Genomic DNA, 19,820 nt, shown 5'->3' with positions numbered 1-19,820 from the left:
AAAAAAGATGAAAGAAGGAAAATGTCCATAAACACGCAAATGGATAAACAAATGTGGGACATCTGTACATGGAATACTATTGAGCAGTAAAAAGGAATAAACTTTAGTACATGCAGTAACGTGGGTTAATCTCAGAATAATTATGCTGAGTGAAAGAAGCCAGACAAAAACAAGTACATACTGTATCATTCCTTTTGTATAAAATTCTAGAAAATGCAAACTAATCTATAATGACACAGGAAGTAAATCAGTGATTGCTTGTGGGGAAGTAGGGAGGACAGAGTGGCAATGAGAGGAAGAAGAGAGATAGGCAGAGGGACATGCGGAAACTTTTGGAGGTGATGGGTATATTCATGTCTTGATCGTGATGATGGTTTCACAGGTATTTACTTGTGGCAAAAGTTAATCTGGGGAGTATATGGCTCAGTGGTAGAGCACATACTTAGCATGCACAGGGGCCTGGGTTCAAACCAGTAACTTCATTAAAACAAATGAGTAAATCTGATTACTTCCCCTCCAAAAACAAAAAGGAAGAAAGAAAGAAAGGAAGGAAAGAAAGGAAAGAAAGGAAGAATAGAAAAGAAAAAGAAAGAAGCAGCCACAATAATTTTAGAAATTAATTAAAAAGTTTATCAGATTGTGTACCTTAAATATGAATAGTTAATTGCAAGTTAGTTTTACCTAAATAAAGCTGTTTTTTAAGAAGGAAAAAATAATATTAACTCTGAAATGATAATGATACTGTGGAGGTGAAGTAGGTAGTGATGATGATGACAGAGTTGGCTGTGTTTTAACAGTTGTTGAAGCTGAGTCGTTGTGAAGAGAAAAACAACTTCTGAGGAAAACTTTTTTTTCCTGAGTTGCTGCCTCGTCATTTTACAGTATGATAACCTTACTTACACCTAGAGTCTGGACATTTTAGGACTTGAGTTTAGGATGCCCACCATAAGTTTACACTTTGCCTTTCCCAGGGCATCTTTTAAAATATAATCAGCCCTTTGTATTCACAGGTTCTGCATCTGCAGGTTCAACCAACTGTGGATTGAAAATATTCAAGAAAAAAAAATTCCAGAAAGTCTCCAAAAGCAAAACTTAATTTGCCAACCCCCCTACAATTATTTATATAGCATTTACATTGTATTAGGGATTACAAAAAATCTAGAAATGATTTAAAATATACAGGAGGATGTGTGTAGGTTATATGCAAATACTATGCCATTTTATGTAAGGGACTTGAGTACCCACAAATTTTGGTATCCTTGGGTGTCCTGAAACCAGGCCTCCTTGGAAGCCAAGGGATGACTATAACCACTTAAAGTTAAGCCCTGAAGTAAGTTAGTGTCCTCTGGCCCAGCCACCTTATAAGTAATAGGTGCTTGCTCCCCTGCTCTCTCTCCTGCTCATTTGTGGCCTAGGACTAGGACAAAGAATTGTCCTTGCTCCAGTTCTTTCCCCCCTCTTCACCCCCCAACTTCTGGGATCTGTAAGTAATAATAAATTTTGTGACTCTGCGCTCTTGTTTGGGTGTGTTAAAACTGCGCTTCAATCAAAATGACCAAGTAGGCTTCACTACCCCAAAGTAGTAGCTTGGATGCTGAGGAAGCTACCTGCTGACCCCACGAGGGTGGCTTGTTACACTCATTCAGCAGGTCATAATCTACATATTTGTAATTCAGTACACCAGCTCCAGCTTCTCAACACATTGCTGTATAATAGATGGACATTCATTATACGCTCTCTGATTTTGTATCTGTTTGAAGCTTTGCATAATAAAAAATGAAGAGGGGAGATAGATAGTTTGTGCTTTGGTTTATCCTTCAGGATTAATAAGAAAATTCCACGCGGACCACCTTCTCCTCCTGCACCTGTCATGCATTCTCCAAGCCGAAAGGTAATCTTTGCTCTAGACTAAAATCTTTTTTTGTACTCATGATTACTAATTCTATAAATAACTTCCCGTAGAATAAAGTCTAGGTGCCTGTACAGTTACATTTCACCACACTTATTGTTTCTTTAGTTTGTTTTTCAAGATCAAATAGGGACCCACTCGACTATAACGTGTAGTTCCAGAATGCCTATGAGAATGTATGTAAAATGTTAGCTATTAGTTTTATTATTATTAACCCCTGCTTTTAATGGGATGAAAAGTCTGCTATTTGACAAGAAGGATGTTATCATAGCCATAAGAGGTAAGCATCTGGGATCATTAGCTCTGTCTGTGATTGATTGTCCAAGTGGGTTTTTTTAGATTTATTTTATTACCCAACTAATAGAACAGTTTTCATTTGTCCAAGTGGGTTTTTTTAGATTTATTTTATTACCCAACTAATAGAACAGTTTTCATTTGAAAGAAGTCACATCACTTTAAATATGTAAAAATACTAACCAGCATTTATTACTGTCAAAAATAATTTATAGATTATTTTCCATTTTTACATTAAAATTATTGCTAGGTTTCATGATGTGGGAACATAGCATATACAGTGCCACCAAACAAATGGAATCAAGGCCCTTGGCTAAATCCATCTGTATGTCAGTGTTTATTGAGCTGTATTTGAAAAGAAAAATTGCATTCAGGTTTTTAGCTAGACTATAAATTTATAAAAATGTCTCTTCTCAATTTTCTTAACTCAGATGACTGTGAAGGAACAACAAGAGTGGAAGATTCCTCCTTGTATTTCAAACTGGAAAAATGCAAAGGTAATTAACTTGTCATAAAATCAGTCTTTTAGTATTACAGCCTCCTGAAAAACACCCAGGAAGGACCTTCAGCCTGAGTAACTTTAGTTGAGACCTCAGCATTTCATTTAGCTTAAGATTTTTAAGAAGAAACAGCCAACTTATGTGACTTCTCTCTCTTTTTTAATGTAATAGGAATGTTACTGTGCCAGGCTTATGAATACTAAGTAGATTCTTCTAGTAAATTGTAGTTATCAGAAGCACATAGAGAAGGAATGGGTAGAATAAAGTAGCATATCAGTGAAAGATAGGATTGTTTAGAAAACTCAAATGTATATCTAAAATTCTTCCTAAAAGAAATTAGACCAATTTAAATAATTATATGATAAAATAGCGTGTATGTGTGGATATATTCAGTGCTTTAATTTTTAAACTCTTTGTTTATAGCAATGCATGTGTAAACTATTTAAATCCAGTGTATTTCTACTAATCACTAAAGCTTCCAGGAGTCATGAAGAATCTCTAAGATAATGCAGGATAAATTTCCTGTTCACTATTTCCTCTTTTCTCCCAAATCATATTTCATGACTCTGTTTTGCTCGGTGAAGAAGGCCACTTTATCCCATGGCTTAAATAAGAATTACTCCTTAAAGGAAGTTATATACTCATCCTGAAACATAAAGATTGTTGGGTTGTCTGATCTGGATTGATTAATATGTATGTAACTATGAGATCTCTTGAGCTGACTCTATTGCAATTCCTTGTATTAAGAATAAAGACTGTGGAGTCGAGGTCAGTATTGGAGTCTAGTCAGAAATCTGGAAAAATGAAGCTAAGCCTGAAAGTCACATGAATGTTCAAGCATGTTCCTTCAGTTGTTGAAATAGGATGCAAAATTTCAGAACACAGAATCTTAGTTGTCTAGCATATTTTATTCTTTTTCCTTTTATTGAAACGAACAGGATTTGAAGAATCTAAGTCATTTAAGTAGTACAGTAGATTAAGCTACCTGTAGACACTGATTTTAGTGCTTTCTTCTACCTTTGTATAACTGTTACATTTACTTGATGCACATCTATTTAGCTATTTGATAGTGATTTCCTTTTATTATAATCCACAATTTTAACATGAGAATCTATTTTCCCAGAGCTTAGACTCTGAAATCATACTGCCCAAGTTTAAATCCTAGCTCATCTGTTTATTAACTGTTTGACTTTGGGGACATTACCTAAGCTCTCTTCCTCAGTATCTTTATGTGTGAAATGGACATCATAATGTTACAAGCCTTATAGAATTGTTGTGAAGGTTAATTGAGGCCCTGGATATAAAGTGCTTAAATAATCCTCCACACAAAGAACTGTTAGCTGTTGCTATTGTTGCTTAATTGTGAAGAAAGAGATAAGGAAAAAGAACTTGAACTAAATGTTTGTCAAAATGGACATATTTAAATGTAATTTTAAAGAATCTGTTGTAGCTCTTTTGTGACCAGTGCTTTCTGCCTGCTTTCATGCTAGGGTTATACAATTCCATTGGATAAACGTCTGGCTGCTGATGGAAGAGGACTGCAGACAGTTCACATTAATGAAAATTTTGCAAAACTGGCTGAAGCTCTCTACATTGCTGATCGGAAGGTTGATCTGTTATAATTAAATTGTTTAATGCTCTTGATAATTTGTAAATCCATTCTCAGTTACCTAAGAGACTGTTATTTTAGCTACATTGCCAAGTACCTAGAGACTCTCTCACCTGTGAAATGTGTTCGAGAGAGGTGCTACTTGCAGCTTTGTACCCTGTCTCAGCCTTTGTAGACTCATATAGATAACCCACTACTGGGGCTTCACCATCTCATAGCATTTCCAGAATAATGGTTCACTAGGCTGATCCCATTTTGTGAATACTGCCAGCTGCTCTTTTTAGGTTTCATACTTTTTCTGTATCTTAAATGTAGATGTCTCCTAAAAGGTGCAGGAAAGGGCAAATAAACATTCTGACGAAATGAATGCTACAGAAAATGTCGTTCATAGTATTGGCTGTCCATTAATATTATGGTATTAATGTGTCTTTGAAGTGTGTATAGAACATAGAAGAGTATATCTTCTGTATCACAGTGAGCACCCTTATAAAAATTTTCTCTTGCACATCTAGACCAAGGCTTTATCTTGAGTTTATCTCTGATTTTGAAAATATGACCAGTTCTTACTATGTTATTGATATTGAAATTTGCTTTTTTGGAATCTTGTTTAATTTTTTAGATTGTTTCTGCGAAAGCATTAGTGAAATACTGACTTACAAGATTGATTGGGATCACTATAGTTTCAACTACTAAAACATTTCTCAGAGTGAAAAAGCTAAGTTTGCAGTATCTTAGGCAAGTTACTTTTAGTGGAGAAGAATCTTTGTTTTAATCAGCAGTAACAAATTTGAATTCTTTATAACTGTTCTTTAAAGCCAGAATTTAGTCAGGGAATTAGATGATAGCTATAATTCTTTATCCCTGGTAGTGTCTTATTTAACATCTGACTTTACTAACAGGCTCGTGAAGCTGTGGAAATGCGTGCTCAAGTAGAGAGAAAGATGGCTCAAAAAGAAAAGGAGAAACATGAAGAGAAACTTAGAGAAATGGCCCAGAAAGCCAGGGAGAGAAGAGCTGGGATCAAAACTCATGTGGAAAAAGGTATAACATACTCATTACCAAATTGAATTTACTTTATGAACAATATATGTCTCATTTTAGAAAATCTCTATTTTTTTACTGCATACAGAAGTAGACATAAAGAAAATGTAGATATTTCAGAAATAATGTAGAAATGAAAAAGTAATTTCTGCCCTGTTAAGCTGAGGCAGTAGAAAATAAAGAATGTACATTTAAATGTGGGCTTTTAATATGGGAGCATACCCTTGGAAGTTTTTAAACTTCTGAACAATATACTTTTAAAAATCACATAGTCCTCAAATGATATGCTTAATTTTCTCCTGTTTTAATTTTCTTGAAACTTAGAACTAGAAACGAGATCTCCAACTGAATAATTCGGCTCCCCCACATGGTTAACTAATCCAGTTTTTCTATCTTTTAGGCCTTTAATTATTAAATCTGCCAATATTTTCTGTCTAGCTTTTTATTTACTGGTCTACACTGGTATATTAATTCAGAGTGAAAAGGCTAATTCTAATTCAAGAAAATTATGAGGGTGATTTTTCTTTCATTAGTAAATCCTAGACTGATATAATTATTCATTCAGTTAATATTGAGCACCTATTATGTGCAGGATTCTCTTCTAGACACAAAGGTTTTTGCTGACAGGTTCGGGTATAGCAGCAAACATTTCAGTGAATATAGAGAGACAAAAAAAGTTAATCATACAGTATATTAAAAGGTAATAATCACTATGGAGAAAAATAAAACAGAAGAGGTATAAAAGTGCCATAAGGTCAAAATAGGCCTCACTTCTGAGATGATAACATTAGCACAAACACTTGAAGGAAGTAAGGAAGTGAGCCATATGGATATCTGGGGGAATAGCAACCTAGATAGAAGGAACAGCAAGTGCAAAGGCCTGAGGAGGCTGTTTACCGGGCAGGAGGCCATTATGGCTGGATTAGAGTGAGAAAGCTAAGTAGCAGGATAAGAGGGTCAGACAGATTAGGGCAAAGTGGCCAGATCTCTGTGTGTGCCTTTTAGTCATTGTCAGAACATGGCTTTTACGTCAAGTATCAAGGGAAGCAATTTGAAGAGTTTTGAGCAGAGCGACTTAATCTTGCATATATCGGAAGGCTATGGAATGGTCATTTGGAGAAGCAGGGAAGCCATTTGGAAGGCTCTTGCAATAGTACAGGTGAGAGATGATAATAGGTAGTAAAACCATGGTCAGATACTAGATGTATTTTGGAAGTAGAGCTGACAAAATTTGCTTATGGGTTAGGTAGAAGGATGAGAGAAAAGGAGTCAAGGATGACTCCAGAACTTTGACCTAAGCAATTGAGAAGGGTTGAGCTGTCATTTATTAATATAGGGAAGACTGCAGGAGGAAGAGATTTGGGAGCTTAGTTGTGGACATGTTAAGTTTAAAATGGAGGTATCAAGCAGGCAATGGTTTATAGGAGTCTCAAGTTCAACTATAGGGAAGTAACCAGGGTTATAAGTAGTAATCCACTTCCTTAAATCATACATAAATGACTTAATGAGGCAAGATGTAAAAACCAACCTGTTGTACACCTAGGCAGTGAAGGTCATTCGATGTAAAACCTCCCTATATGTAAGTTCTCTGAATTGATTTTAAAAAAAAAAACTGAAAGAATGGTTCTTGAGAAATTAATTTAAATTTTTAACTCTCTTGCCAGATATTAATAAAAGACATTTATTGAGTGCTTATTATGGTAGGCACCACTCTGAGCACTTTGCATATACAACCTTATGAAATCCCTACAGGAGCTCTGTGCATTGGTTCTAATTGTCACTGTTTTACAGAGGAGGAGACAAAGGCTCAGAGGGGTTGAGTAATCTGCATAATTTCACATTGCTAATCTGTCCTAGAGACAGGATTTGAATCCAGAGAGGCTGGCTCCAAAGCTCATGCTCTATACGTATCCCTTTAGACTGGAGAGGGTAGAGAAAATGAAGATAGACAAAAACACAATTGATAGAAATCAAGATGCAGGCAGCCCCTGTGGACCACAAGCAAAAGGTTCTTTATTCAAAGTCAGTCTTTGAAAATATAAGGATAAACTTTGTATAATTCTTTTTTCCTGAAATTTTATTATGAAAATTTTAAAACACATAGAAAAATTTAAAGAATTATGTAGCGAACATCCATATCTCCACCATCTAGACTCTATGTTAACATTTTTTAAAAACAATTAGCATTGCTAAATTTGCTTTATCATATATCTACCCAGCTTTTTCTCCATCTATCAATCCACCTTACTACTTAGATGCATTTCAAAGTAAATTAAAAGGTATCAGTACACTTTGCACCTAAACACTTCAGCTGCATGCATGATTCTGGAATTCATATTCAAAAGTTAAATCAGTACTGGATTTAAATTAATTGCAAGTAAGGTTAAAAGGGCTTAATGTGACTAAAAGAAATTCGTGGATTTTTCTGACTACAGTTAAAGAATATTCTCTTGTTCAGAATATTAATGGATAATATATATTGATGAAGTAAGTAATGTTTAACTCTGTCTACACAGAGGATGGAGAGGCACGTGAGAGGGATGAAATCCGGCATGACAGGCGAAAAGAGAGACAGCATGACCGGAATCTTTCCAGAGCAGCTCCCGATAAGAGGTAGGTGCTAGTTGAGATAAATGCGAATTATGAAGAGTGGCCTTTGTGAACCTTTTAGAGAGGAGGTTTAGTCCACTAAGACCAGTTTTGCTTCTCTCCCTTTCCTCTTTAGTTTGAAAACTTAATAAATCAGCACTTAATTTCTTGCACTTAAACTGCTTACTCTGTCTTAGCAGAAGAACTGACTATCCCTGGAAGTAATCTTCTGTCACTTTGTAGAGTCAGAATTGAGAATGATGGGGATATAGAAAAGGAAATTCAGAGCATGTTTATGAAAAGAATGTAGTAGATAGTCCTGTTCTAGTTTGTTCTTTTCTGTTTCAAATGGTGAGGCAAATTTATGTACCTATTCCTCTAGATAGGAAATAAGCTGCTATACCTTTATTGAGATCCTTTCACATGCAGAGCACTGTACCAAGTACAGTGGGGGAGAAGAACAGGTTTTGTAAGAATTGAAAGTCAGCCATTGTCATGAGCAGTTTCACTTAAAATTCAGAAAGCGCTATCATATAAAATTGGGAAAATTGACAGAGCACTCTTAGTAAGTACAGACATGTATAGAACAAAGGACATACATGTATGGGGACTTGGAACAGAGTAGGGATTGATAAAGTTTGTGGTTCAACAAAGGGCAAGGACTGAAATGCTGAAAGGTTGAAGACATGCTATAACACAGAGGTGGAATTCTGAGTTGGGTAAAATGCAAGTATAAAACTCTTTCCAAATGCACAGTTCTCTGTGCTCTCATCAACCTACGAGCTGATACAATCTATTTTTTCAAGTCATATCTTAAACAGATTGCTTCTGGTGATGGTCTTTGTTGTTTAATGGCATATTTCATCTCTCAATAAGTGAAGTCATAGAGAAGCAGAAAATCTGAATTTAGAGTTGTGTTTAAACATATAGTATAAAAGAGAGAGGAATGAAGTATGAAAGTGCACAGTTAATGACACTCTTGGTCTGAAATTCCTAAGCTGTAAAAATCAAAATGGCTCTGTAGATAAATGGAGCCCTTAAAACCAATAAAGTGACTATGAGAATTGATAATATCGAAAAGCTGTAAACTTGTGATTGGATGAAAATTAGATTGTCTATAGAAATCATTTTAAGACCTGAGCTTTTTAGGGAAATAAATGATAACAGTTACCATGGTATCATTGCGATGTAGATTGCATACATACTGAAACAGCAGAGGAATTAAATTAATCTGAATGTCAAAAATTATACTGAGTAATCCAGTCATTGACATGTTTTCCTCAGAATTCTAATAGGATAAAATTACTAAATGTAGTTAGGGTAAAGAACTGATTCTAGCTTATCAAAAATGATTCATGTGATACATCTAATTTGCATCCAGTCCTCCCAGTCCTTTATAATAATAGCAGATATAGACCATAGCAGATTCATATTTCAGCATTCATTATAAGGTGATTGCTTGTATTAAGGACTTCCATATCAAGAATGATTCTTTAAAAAACAAAACAAAAGAATGACTCTTTTGAGAAAGGATGCTCTCTTTAATAAATGGTATTGGAAAAGTGGACAGCCACATGCAAAAGAATGAAACTAGACTACTCTTTTACACTGCATAAAAATTAATGCAAAATGGATTAAGAATTTGAATTTAAGACCTTAAACCATAAAATTCCTAGAAGAAAACATAGGCAGTAAGCTCTTTGACAGTGGTCTTAGCAGTGTTTTTTAATTTGACTCCAAAGGCAAAGGAAACAAGAAAAAATAAACAAATGGGACTGTATCAAACGAAAAACTTACGCAGTGAAGAAAACCATCATCAAAATAAAAAGGCAACCTACTGAATGGGAGACAATATTTGTAATTATATATCCAACAAGGGGTTAATATCCAAAGTATATAAAGAACTCATACAACTCAGCAGCAACAGCAACAGAAAAACCCAATTAAATGGGCGGGGGATCTGAATAGACCTTTCTCTGAAGAAGACATGCCAATGATGAACAGGCACATGAAAAGATATTAGCATCACTAATTATTAGGGAAATCAAGTCAAAACCACGAAATAGCACCTCACACCTGTTAGAGTGGGTATTATCAGAAAAACAGGAAATAGCAAGCATTGAAGAGGTAGAGAAAAGGGAACCCTCAAACACTGTTGGTGGGAATGTAAATTAGTGCTGTTAATATGGAAAACAGTATGGAGATTCCTCAAAAAATTAAGAATAGAACTACCATATGATCCAGCTATTCCACTTCTAGGTATTTATCTGAAGGATATGAAAACACTAATTCAAAAAAATATATGCGTACCTATCTTCATTGCAGCATTATTTACAATAACCAAGATATGGATGGAAGCAACCTAAGTGCCCATCAACAGATAAATGGATAAAGAAGATGGGGAGGGGGATGTGTACCCAGTGGAATACAGCTCAGCTGTAAAGATGAAATCTTGCAATTTGTGACAACATGGATGAACCTTGAGGGTATTATGCTAAGTGAAATAAGTCAGACAGAGAAAGAGAAATACAGTATGATTTCACTCATGTGGAATCTAGAAAAACAGAATGAACAAACTGAAAACAAACTCATAGGTAGAGAAAACAGATTGGTGGTTACCAGAGGGGAAGTGGGGTGAGGGATTGGTGAAAATGGGTGAAGGAGGTCAATTGTACGGTGTTAGACAGTAACTAGACTTTTGGTGGTGATCACTGTGTGTATACAGATGTTGAATTATAATGTCATACCTACTCCTGTCTATCAGGAAGGCCTAATTGTAAAACCGTGTCTCTTATAATCACGTATCTGAAATGCTGTAAGAGCTGTCATCCCAACTATGGCATTATCAGGGAATATATATGTTCACAAGATGTGAACAGGACATATTTGTTTCCTCTTCTTCTGAGATTTGTTGTATTTAAGTTGAAATTCAGCTTATCTGTGAAGAGTTTTCAGTTTGTGACATGGTATTTCAAAACAGGTCAAAACTGCAGAGAAATGAAAATCGAGATATCAGTGAAGTCATTGCTCTTGGTGTGCCCAATCCTCGGACTTCCAATGAAGTTCAATATGACCAAAGGCTCTTCAACCAATCCAAGGTACAAAAAGCCTAGAAATAAATTTTAAGTGTTGATATGATATACCAATCCTCAGGGAAAAGAAAATTAACATCATAGTTTAGATCAGCCTAAGGTATGCTGGCATGATGACAGGAAAAAAAATTGCAAGTTTCATGTTGTAACTTAAGAGACAAGATGAAAAAGTTGATTTTGACCTCTTAGAGTTGACTAAGATTTGAGACACTATTAGAAAATGAAAGAAATTCGGTGATAAAACTTGATTCTGGTATATCAGTCTTTTATTTCTAAAATAGAGCAAATGTCCTACAAAAGTGTCTCGGGTTATTTTTTGTTGATATTTGAAAATAAATTTTTTTTAATGCTAAAAAAACACAGACTTGGGATCTTTAAAAAAAATATAGCTGTAAAGCCAGATTAAAGTATTAGTCAGGAAATCTGATTTCTAGTACCAGGTGTCACTAACTAGCTAGGACACATTAGGCCTGAGGAAGTACCTTTGTGTTTTAATTCACCCAACATTGATTATTTACTGTATATAAGTCAGTGAGATCAAAGACAGATGTGCCTTTGCCCTCAAGGAACCCTCAAGTCCACTGGAAAAGAGATACATGTATAAAAATAAAAGCAAGGCAGACTGTGGTAAGAATACAGAACTGTAAAGTTCTACTGGGATAGAGAGAAGTTAGTTATCTAAGACTTGGAGATTTTAGGAAGATTTGAAGGTAGCATTTGAGTAAGCTTTTCTGGTTAGTAAGTTATTGGGTGCTTTTTATATTCCTGGCATTGTTCTAAGTCTTTTACTTATGTTATCTCACTTAATTCTTAGATACTATTAGTACCTCTGTCTATATATGAAGAAGTTGAAACACATAGAGGTTTAGCTCGTATCTGGTAGAACTAAGATTCTTAGGCATGAAAGTTCCACAGAAGTAAATATTTATGGCAGTTGCCTCTCACAAGCTTAAATCATTTAAAGATTGTGGTGAAAAATTTTCTTAAAAGACACATCCCTGTATTAATGAGCTGTCCAAATATACGAAACCAGCTTTTTGTTGACTTAATATTTTCATTGAGAACCCTATCATATCATGCTGTAATAGTGATGTTCTCAGGCAGTTAAGGGGTTTAACGTTACTATAGTGTCAGATAAACACTTCACAGTTCTTCTATCTTCTTGTTACTGTGTCTATACAAATTGAAATACCTGCTTATACTAGCATCTGCCAGTTTTGATGACAACTTTGCGAAAGTAGTTAATGAGTACCATATTTAATCTAAGGAGCCAAAGGTGAACAAGAGATAAGGGACTTTGTGACCGTTTTTTAGTGACCTTTTTAGTTTGCAGTTCAGATTGTTGAAAATGTGAGCTGTGAGTGAGCAAGGGTTTCCTCTTCATATGAAAGTAATCAAATTCAACTTTCATTAAATACATACATTTTTAACATCCTCTGTTTTTTCCACAGGGTATGGACAGTGGTTTTGCAGGTGGAGAAGATGAAATTTACAATGTTTATGATCAAGCCTGGAGAGGTGGTAAAGATATGGCCCAGAATATTTACAGGCCCAGTAAAAATCTGGACAAGGACATGTATGGTGACGACCTAGAAGCCAGAATAAAGACTAACAGGTACCCAGGCAGACAGCTTAGTCTCAACATCTGCACCAGTGAAAACAAAGTAGTTCATAGTCGTTTCTTTTTTTCCCTAGATTTGTTCCCGATAAGGAGTTTTCTGGTTCAGACCGTAGACAAAGAGGCCGAGAAGGACCAGTTCAGTTTGAGGAAGATCCTTTTGGTTTGGACAAATTTTTGGAAGAAGCCAAACAGCATGGTGGCTCTAAAAGACCCTCAGATAGCAGCCGCCCCAAGGAACATGAGCATGAAGGCAAGAAGAGGAGGAAGGAGTAGATACTTGCTCTCCAAAGTGAATGAACTATTATTCATAACCCTAACGATGCAAGTCGTTATGGGGGAACACTTTGTAAATGGCCAGGATAAAAACCAAATCTGGGTGTCAGAGCCCAGCACTACTTTTTATTACAGGAGAAAAGGGGGGGGGGTGGAAAAATTCTACTTTGAATTACTTAGTTTTTTTAAAGAGTGGGTTGTGTTTGTGCTTCTCCCACCTTTTGGCATTTATAGAACATACTGCCCCACACATGAAATTAAGGCCACTTCCTTTTGTGTGACATAAGTACTTTGGGGTTAATATTTTGTCTATGAATGACTGCTCACAAATCAAGTTACCCCAACCACAGTGAGTAGAAGGATGCTCACATATTGGAACTGTCCTGCCAAATGATGTTTGCCTCTATTGTGCTCTGTTTTAATTTGGAGTGGGGAAAGTAAGCTCTTGCTTGGTGCAACCATTTGTTTCAAATAAAAACATTTAGACAAAAATTTCAGTTTTGTTTACTTTATTTAATAGGCAGTGATAGTCTCAAAAATCTTTCTCTTCATCAGATGTTTGATCCCCTTGCAAAGCCTTGGGTTTCTGAGCTTGAACATGGAGCTGAAAAAAATCAAATAAGCACTGTAAGGAAAGGCAATGTCTGCAAAAATATTAAAACTGAAAACTGATGCTTTAAAGCTGCCATTTTATTAGGGAGTCAGCACTAGTTAGTAAAGAGGATGTTATTTGCTCCTTGTACTTAAGACTCCCTGAACTTCAATAAAAAACTAAATCAGTTTAGCCCAGGGTCACACAGTAAGTGGAAAAGCCAGGATTTCAACCCCGGTCTCCCTGCTGTTCCCACTGTTCCATGTTACATACACCTTGCTGACCGTTAAAGGCTCCTGTACTTTTCTCTCCAGACCTTTTAGAACTGGGAACTTTACCACCACCACCATTCTTTAATAAACATTAAGTTACAAATCTCCCAAAGTCCCTGTCATTTTACACTTCTGACCTATCTAATTGATATACAGAAATCTCATGATATGATGTAGAAAAATATTTACCTTAACTCCATCAATAACATGATTTTCCTGTTGTAGTGCATTCCGAAGTTCTTCTGAAGAAGAAAAATGAACCCAACCCATACCTCTGTGAAAGCCAGTCTCTCTGTCCTAGTAATTCAAAATTTAGGAAGAGATTAATAATCATGAACTTGAGAAAGTTTCCAGGAGTTTCAAATCAAACCACCAACTTTTTCATCTGCCAAAATGGAGTAAAAGACATTTTAATAAATACCAAAAACTTTGCTTTAATACATATTTACTTTCCTATTTACCCAAGGCTTAATCTCTGTGTTAATCTTAACACTCTCTGGCTTTTCTATTGCCACTAGGGAAGTAAAATGTGGGTAATGAGCTGTGTCATTCTAGATACAAACCACATTAACAGCAATAGTCAAGGGAGATTTTGATCGCATAAAGAAGTACTCTTCCTGTTTTCTAACTTCCTCATTCTAGAAACTAGAAAATTAAGCCTCAAAACTAGGTACATTTCTGGTAATTTCTGAGACCAATAACCCTCATCACCATTTCCACCATTATCATCACATGCTCCTAAAGAAAAATACAAAAAAAAATTACCCTTGTTTACCTAGTTCCACACTTCTGGTTAAGTTAAACAATTTTGCTACTTCCCTTTGTGCGAAAGACAAGTGCTTATCACTCAACCTATACATTTATACATCAGAGATACTAATGTTCTTAGACACACCTTGCCCACCCCCCAGCCCTTCTATATATGACAGATACTAAGGTGTCTATTCACTCAATGTACATCATCAGTCTTGTTACAAAGTTATGGTGTGCTCTGCCCCCCCCCCCCAACTCTGAAAAAAATTCTTAGAAATTGCCCCCATGCCTGGAAGGTAAGTTTGTAAGTATTAACCTAGAACACAGTAAATTTCTGGTTATGTCTCAGTGATTCATTCCTTACCTCGGATAGATAAGACAATTTTTAAAGCACTCTACCTACAGGTGTCCATTTCCATTTGTCAAGGCATTAAAAATTTTGTTAAAATTTAGATACTATGTATCTAAAATTGGAACCTGGATTTCTAACTTGAGTACAATGAACTTGTTAACTAGAAACTAATTTTTTTGTTATATATAATTTTCCCAAGAATCAAAGCCTTCTCTTGTTTAAAATCTGTTAACTCCAGGTCCTAAATTACTCTGTTTATACTTTCAGGAGGGAAATGACAACCAAGAAAAATCTGTTACTTTTTAGAGAAACTTTTTAAAAATACTCTTCAAAAAACACAAATTTTACACACACACTTTGTAAAACTAGTTTTTAAGCTTATAGATTTTCATGTCTGTAATATACATGCCTCCTTTAATCAACTGTAAAATCCCACTATATAAATGAATTAATATCTATTTAACCCATCCCACTGACGAACACTTAGGTTCTTTCCAATTAGGATATTATTAAACAATGCTGTTTTGAACATTCTTGACTTCACATTTCTGTAGAATAAATTCCTACAAATGAAGCTGCTAAATCAAAGCAAAAGCAGGTTCTTAATTTTGATAGATTTTGCCAAATTACCCTTCAGTGAAGGTACCAGTTAAACTTCCCAACAATTTCAGTACTAGATTCCCTACATCTTCACCAGCACACAAGATGCATAATCTGTTAGATCTTTGGAAGGCAAATAACATTAAATCAAGAGTTAAGAACTTAAGTTACTTTAAGTTGATATTTTACCACAGCCTTTTTGATGCCATGAGGGAAAATGGAGCAATTTTAATGAAGCACATGTAAACTCTATGTGTACTCACATCATACCCCCAAATAAACAAAAATTCTAGAAAGTCCACAGAAAAATAAAGCCCAGGATAAAGTAGAACCTGATTTCTAAACCCTCATGAGGAAGCAAAGAATATGTAACAAATAAAAACACAACACACAAAGCACTCAACTTAATGAGGATAAAGGTTAAAATAGATATTCTCCATCAGTTTCATGATAAAATTATCCTCTACTCTCTCAAGTCCTTGTTATAATACTGAAATAGGCAAAATTCCAAGATGGCCCAAGATCTCCATGTGTCCCACCACGTTACCCCCTATATAATCCCCTTCCCTTGAATGTGGGTGGGACCTATGACACTTCTAACCAAAAGGATATAGCAAAAGCAATGAGATATTGCTCCCTTGATCAGGTTATGTGGCAAAGATGATGGGGTATCACTCCAATAATTACATTATAAAACTGTCTTAGCAGACAAGAAAGAAACTCCCTTGCTGACTTTGAAGCTGCCATGTTTTAGAAAGTGCCTACGGAGAAGGAGAGTAATAAGGACTGCAGGCAGTCCCTAGGAGCTGAGAGCAGTCTCCAGCTGAAAGCCAGCAAGAAAGCAGGTACCTCAGTGCTACAGCTGAAAGACAAATTCTACCAAGAACCTAAGGGAGCATGGAAATGGGTCTTTGCCAGTTGAGCCTCTGGTGAGATGGCAACTCCAGCTGACACCTGGACTGCAGCTACATGAAACCCTGAACAGAGGACCCAGCAAACCTGTGCCTGGACTCCTGATCTGCAGAAACTGAGATAATATATGTGTGTTGCTTTGAGACATTAAATTTGTGATAATTTTTAAAAACCAACACAAATACCTCAAATATCTAGGATAAGCTTTTTTTTATTTTGGGGGTTTTTGTTTTTTTTTTTTCCCTTAACTTTTTAAGCCGTATCACTCATAACTTAATCAACAAAGATTGACCACTGTCACTCCATGAGAAATTCATACAAATTGATATGCTCTGACAAGAAAATCAAGAGGATAACATTATTACTTTTTTTTTTAAGTTAATACTCACAAAAGGTACAGAGCACTTTCTTATATGACCAAATTGTGCAAAGTGTTCTCTCAGCTCATCTGTATAGGAAGAGAAAACATATTAAGACTTGTTAATGTATTTTGTATCCTCCACCCTTGATTGTAGATAGAAACCAAAAGGGGTCCTAGAATGCCCAAACTTCTTGTGAACAGGAGCTACTCTGCATTTCCTTGAAGCTTTAAGATTTAAGAAATAGATACGGTATTGATTATAAAGCTGTAATGTACTAGATTTGGGGAGGTGATGGGGTGAAGACATGGACAAACATATTACTGAGTTGACTGTTGACTTCATCCCCAGCAAATATTGAGTATCTTCACCATACCAGGTGCTGTGCTAAATGCATGGATTATAATCCCTGTGAGCGATCTTCTGATCACACAGAAGACAGACAATTACAACACTGCTTGTTAGCTATATTACAGATTTCCAAATAAAATCCCAATTTACTTGCCTTTCATAATTTAAAGTTTACATTAGGTTAAATAGTTGTTACTCATAATAAAATTTGTTAAGTTGACCTACCTACCCTTCCTGCCTTACTATTGCTGGCCCATAGTTACTTTCTAGTACAGCAAATGAAATTCTGTGTATCTGTCCTGTGAATTCCTATCTTTGTCTGCAGTTCTTTCCTATTAAAATGTCAGTAATCCAATCTTCTTCTGCCAAAACTGTAACTATCCTTCAAGACCCAGGCCAAATATATCACAGATTATTATTTTATTGGGCTCTTACTGCAAAACAAGACAAAGTACTAACCCTGTGAGGCCTCAAGGAGGAAAAGTGGATAACCTTAAAGATCAAAAACCACATGATCTCTTTCTTTTCTGAACTACAGTGCTTGTACTTTCACTGATTTACATTTCAGAGTACCTGCTTCATCACCCTAGTCCATCCAAACCTCACTGGTTCAACAACTGCCTAGATTTGCTGATGTCCATCTCCTCACCCCCATCACTACACCATAAGCTTGCCAAGTGTTGAGTCCACTATGTCCATGGTGATTGATACACAATAGAGCAGTATTTGCTGAATGAATAAATAAATGTCTAGTAATCCTTCAACAAGCCACAGGAGCTAAATTTCTGAAGTGTTCTAATAGTTGATCAAACTAGATGGCAAGATCAGGATCTCACAGAAGATATTAATGGAGGATAAACAGAATAGTTTTAAAGCAGGTATTTAAAGTTCTAGAAAACATTCACTTCCAAAACAAACTGGCCTGGAAGGTAACCCTTTCCCCAAATTACCTACAACTGTTACAGAAAAACAGCTGCAAGCACCAAGAACAATGCCTACCACATAACAGACACTCCTTAAATGTGTGCTGAATGAATGATTAAATGAACTGAGAGACTGTAGTCACAACTGTATGTTATGTAGACTCTTTAATGGTTCTGAACAACCCATTATGGTCTGGAAACTTGCATCTGCAAGATGCTAAGGAAACCCCTCAGCCTTTCCACAGAGGTTCTCAGGACCTAAGCAATTTTACTAGGTGTGGTCTTCACCTACCACGTAAGAAGACGACGGGGCACAAACAAATCTATTTCCCATTCTACTACCCACACCTGTCCCATTCCTTTTTTAAAAGCACATGATCTGAGACATGAATGGCTGCAACAGTGACCACGGATTTTTAAATTTTGGTAAGCAAATGTAAAAACCTCAACTCAAAACTGTAGCTGACAAAAATCAATGTTGGTGCAAGTTTTCAGTACTAATTACTCCCATTCCTTTATCGCCAGCCTAGGCCTCTCCAGTGAGCTTCAATTTTAGTAATCATCAAAACAACTATCACTTACTGAGTACTTACTCTGTACTGACCCTAAGACTAAACAGTTTACATATAAACTCATTTAATCCAATCACAATCTTAAGAGGAAGGTATTATTGATTCCATTTTATGAATGATGAAACTGAGGCACAGTGGTGAGCCCTTTTCTCCAATTACCTTCCGTTAGTCAGGTTACACAACTAGTAAATGGAGGAGCTGTCATTCTAACCCAAAGAGTATGGTTGTATGGCTGTGGGAGTGCATTTCTAAATCCATACACAACGTCCTCTGTCCAACTAACAGACGGAGACCTCACAGATTTCTCAAACTAAACACATTTAAACTTTACTCCTCATCTTTCTTTTTTTTTTTTTCCGGTGGGGGGAGGTAATTATGTTTATTTTTAGAGGAGGTACTGGGGATTGAACCCAGGACCTTGTGTATGCTAAGCATGCACTCTACCACTGAGCTATACCCTCCCCCTCCTCATCATCTTTCGACCTGCTTCTATATTCTGATCACGAAATTCACCAATGCTAAAAACCTGGAAGTCATTCCTCCCTTTCCCTCCTTTCGTACTTTTCCCCCATTCAAGCCATCATGAAAATTTGTCAATTTTGTTTGGTTAACATAAGTGGATCTGACCGCTCCTACCCGCCCCAACACTACCACCACCAATACCCTGAAGTTCAGTTCCTCGCCTTTGAACTAAATTACTGTCAGCCTTTTTCATTCGTCCTCCTGTCTCCAGTCTTGCCACTTCGAATCCATCCGCCACACTGAAGTGAAAATAACCCCTTCTAAATTGTGTATCTTAAAGTTTCCAAGTAAACTTTAACTTTTAAACCCCGAAAGGCTGGACACCGTGATTACGTGGCCCAAAAGCTCAAGGGGCATCCCTGAACGGCTAACTGCAAACAAAATTTCCTTCTACCCACAGGCTTGCTCAGGAGCAAACTCAGCCTCCTAATCCAGCTACCACGTTGATTTAAGCGCTCCGCAGAAAGCAAAGCTTTTCAGGATTGCTTGGGCCCCAAAATTCCTCCCCTACTACATCTCCAACTCACTCGGGCCCGCGGTCCACGGAATTTTTCTGACAAACGCAACGGGCCGGCCAATATTCGTACGCAAAGCCATAGCGCCCCTCACACCCGAAGCCGCCATCTTTAGATTTAAGGAACTCCGCGACCTGAGGTTGCGACTCCGGAAGCGCTTGCCTGATCC

At 36.4% G+C, this 19,820-nt stretch overlaps 2 protein-coding genes across 2 annotated transcripts in view; one reads left to right on the top strand and one right to left on the bottom strand.

Moving 5' to 3' along the window:
* The window catches only part of SNW1 (SNW domain containing 1), a 30,984-nt gene extending 17,564 nt beyond the window's left edge, over positions 1 to 13,420 (top strand). The window contains exons 7-14 of the mRNA XM_010976422.3: positions 1,822 to 1,891; positions 2,635 to 2,700; positions 4,194 to 4,310; positions 5,212 to 5,353; positions 7,870 to 7,966; positions 10,923 to 11,040; positions 12,486 to 12,649; positions 12,730 to 13,420. Coding sequence (XP_010974724.1) covers positions 1,822 to 1,891; positions 2,635 to 2,700; positions 4,194 to 4,310; positions 5,212 to 5,353; positions 7,870 to 7,966; positions 10,923 to 11,040; positions 12,486 to 12,649; positions 12,730 to 12,928 — 973 coding nt within the window. The 3' untranslated portion in view covers positions 12,929 to 13,420. The remainder of the gene's footprint in view (positions 1 to 1,821; positions 1,892 to 2,634; positions 2,701 to 4,193; positions 4,311 to 5,211; positions 5,354 to 7,869; positions 7,967 to 10,922; positions 11,041 to 12,485; positions 12,650 to 12,729) is intronic.
* Positions 13,421 to 19,805, bottom strand: SLIRP (SRA stem-loop interacting RNA binding protein). Its single transcript, XM_010976423.3, has 4 exons — positions 19,664 to 19,805; positions 16,799 to 16,857; positions 13,982 to 14,089; positions 13,421 to 13,532 (listed from the first exon to the last, which is right to left on the bottom strand). Exons 1-4 carry the CDS (start codon positions 19,758 to 19,760, stop codon positions 13,461 to 13,463), a joined length of 336 nt encoding a protein of 111 aa, XP_010974725.1. The 5' UTR covers positions 19,761 to 19,805; the 3' UTR covers positions 13,421 to 13,460.
* Positions 19,806 to 19,820: the final 15 nt, after the last annotated feature.

This window comes from Camelus dromedarius, chromosome 5 (genome assembly GCF_036321535.1).
Source record: "Camelus dromedarius isolate mCamDro1 chromosome 5, mCamDro1.pat, whole genome shotgun sequence".
NCBI lineage: Eukaryota > Metazoa > Chordata > Mammalia > Artiodactyla > Camelidae > Camelus > Camelus dromedarius.
This window is presented reverse-complemented; position numbering and strand designations above follow the sequence as displayed.

Excerpts from the sequence above, each read along its gene's own strand:
- SLIRP (XM_010976423.3), bottom strand. The coding sequence starts at position 19,760 with ATGGCGGCTTCGGGTGTGAGGGGCGCTATGGCTTTGCGTACGAATATT. Across the intron at positions 14,090-16,798 it reads GAAAGTGCTCTGTACCTTTT|GACAGAGAGACTGGCTTTCA; the intron begins GTGAGTATTAAC and ends TTGAATTACTAG. Across the intron at positions 13,533-13,981 it reads ATGTTATTGATGGAGTTAAG|CTCCATGTTCAAGCTCAGAA; the intron begins GTAAATATTTTT and ends GATTTTTTTCAG.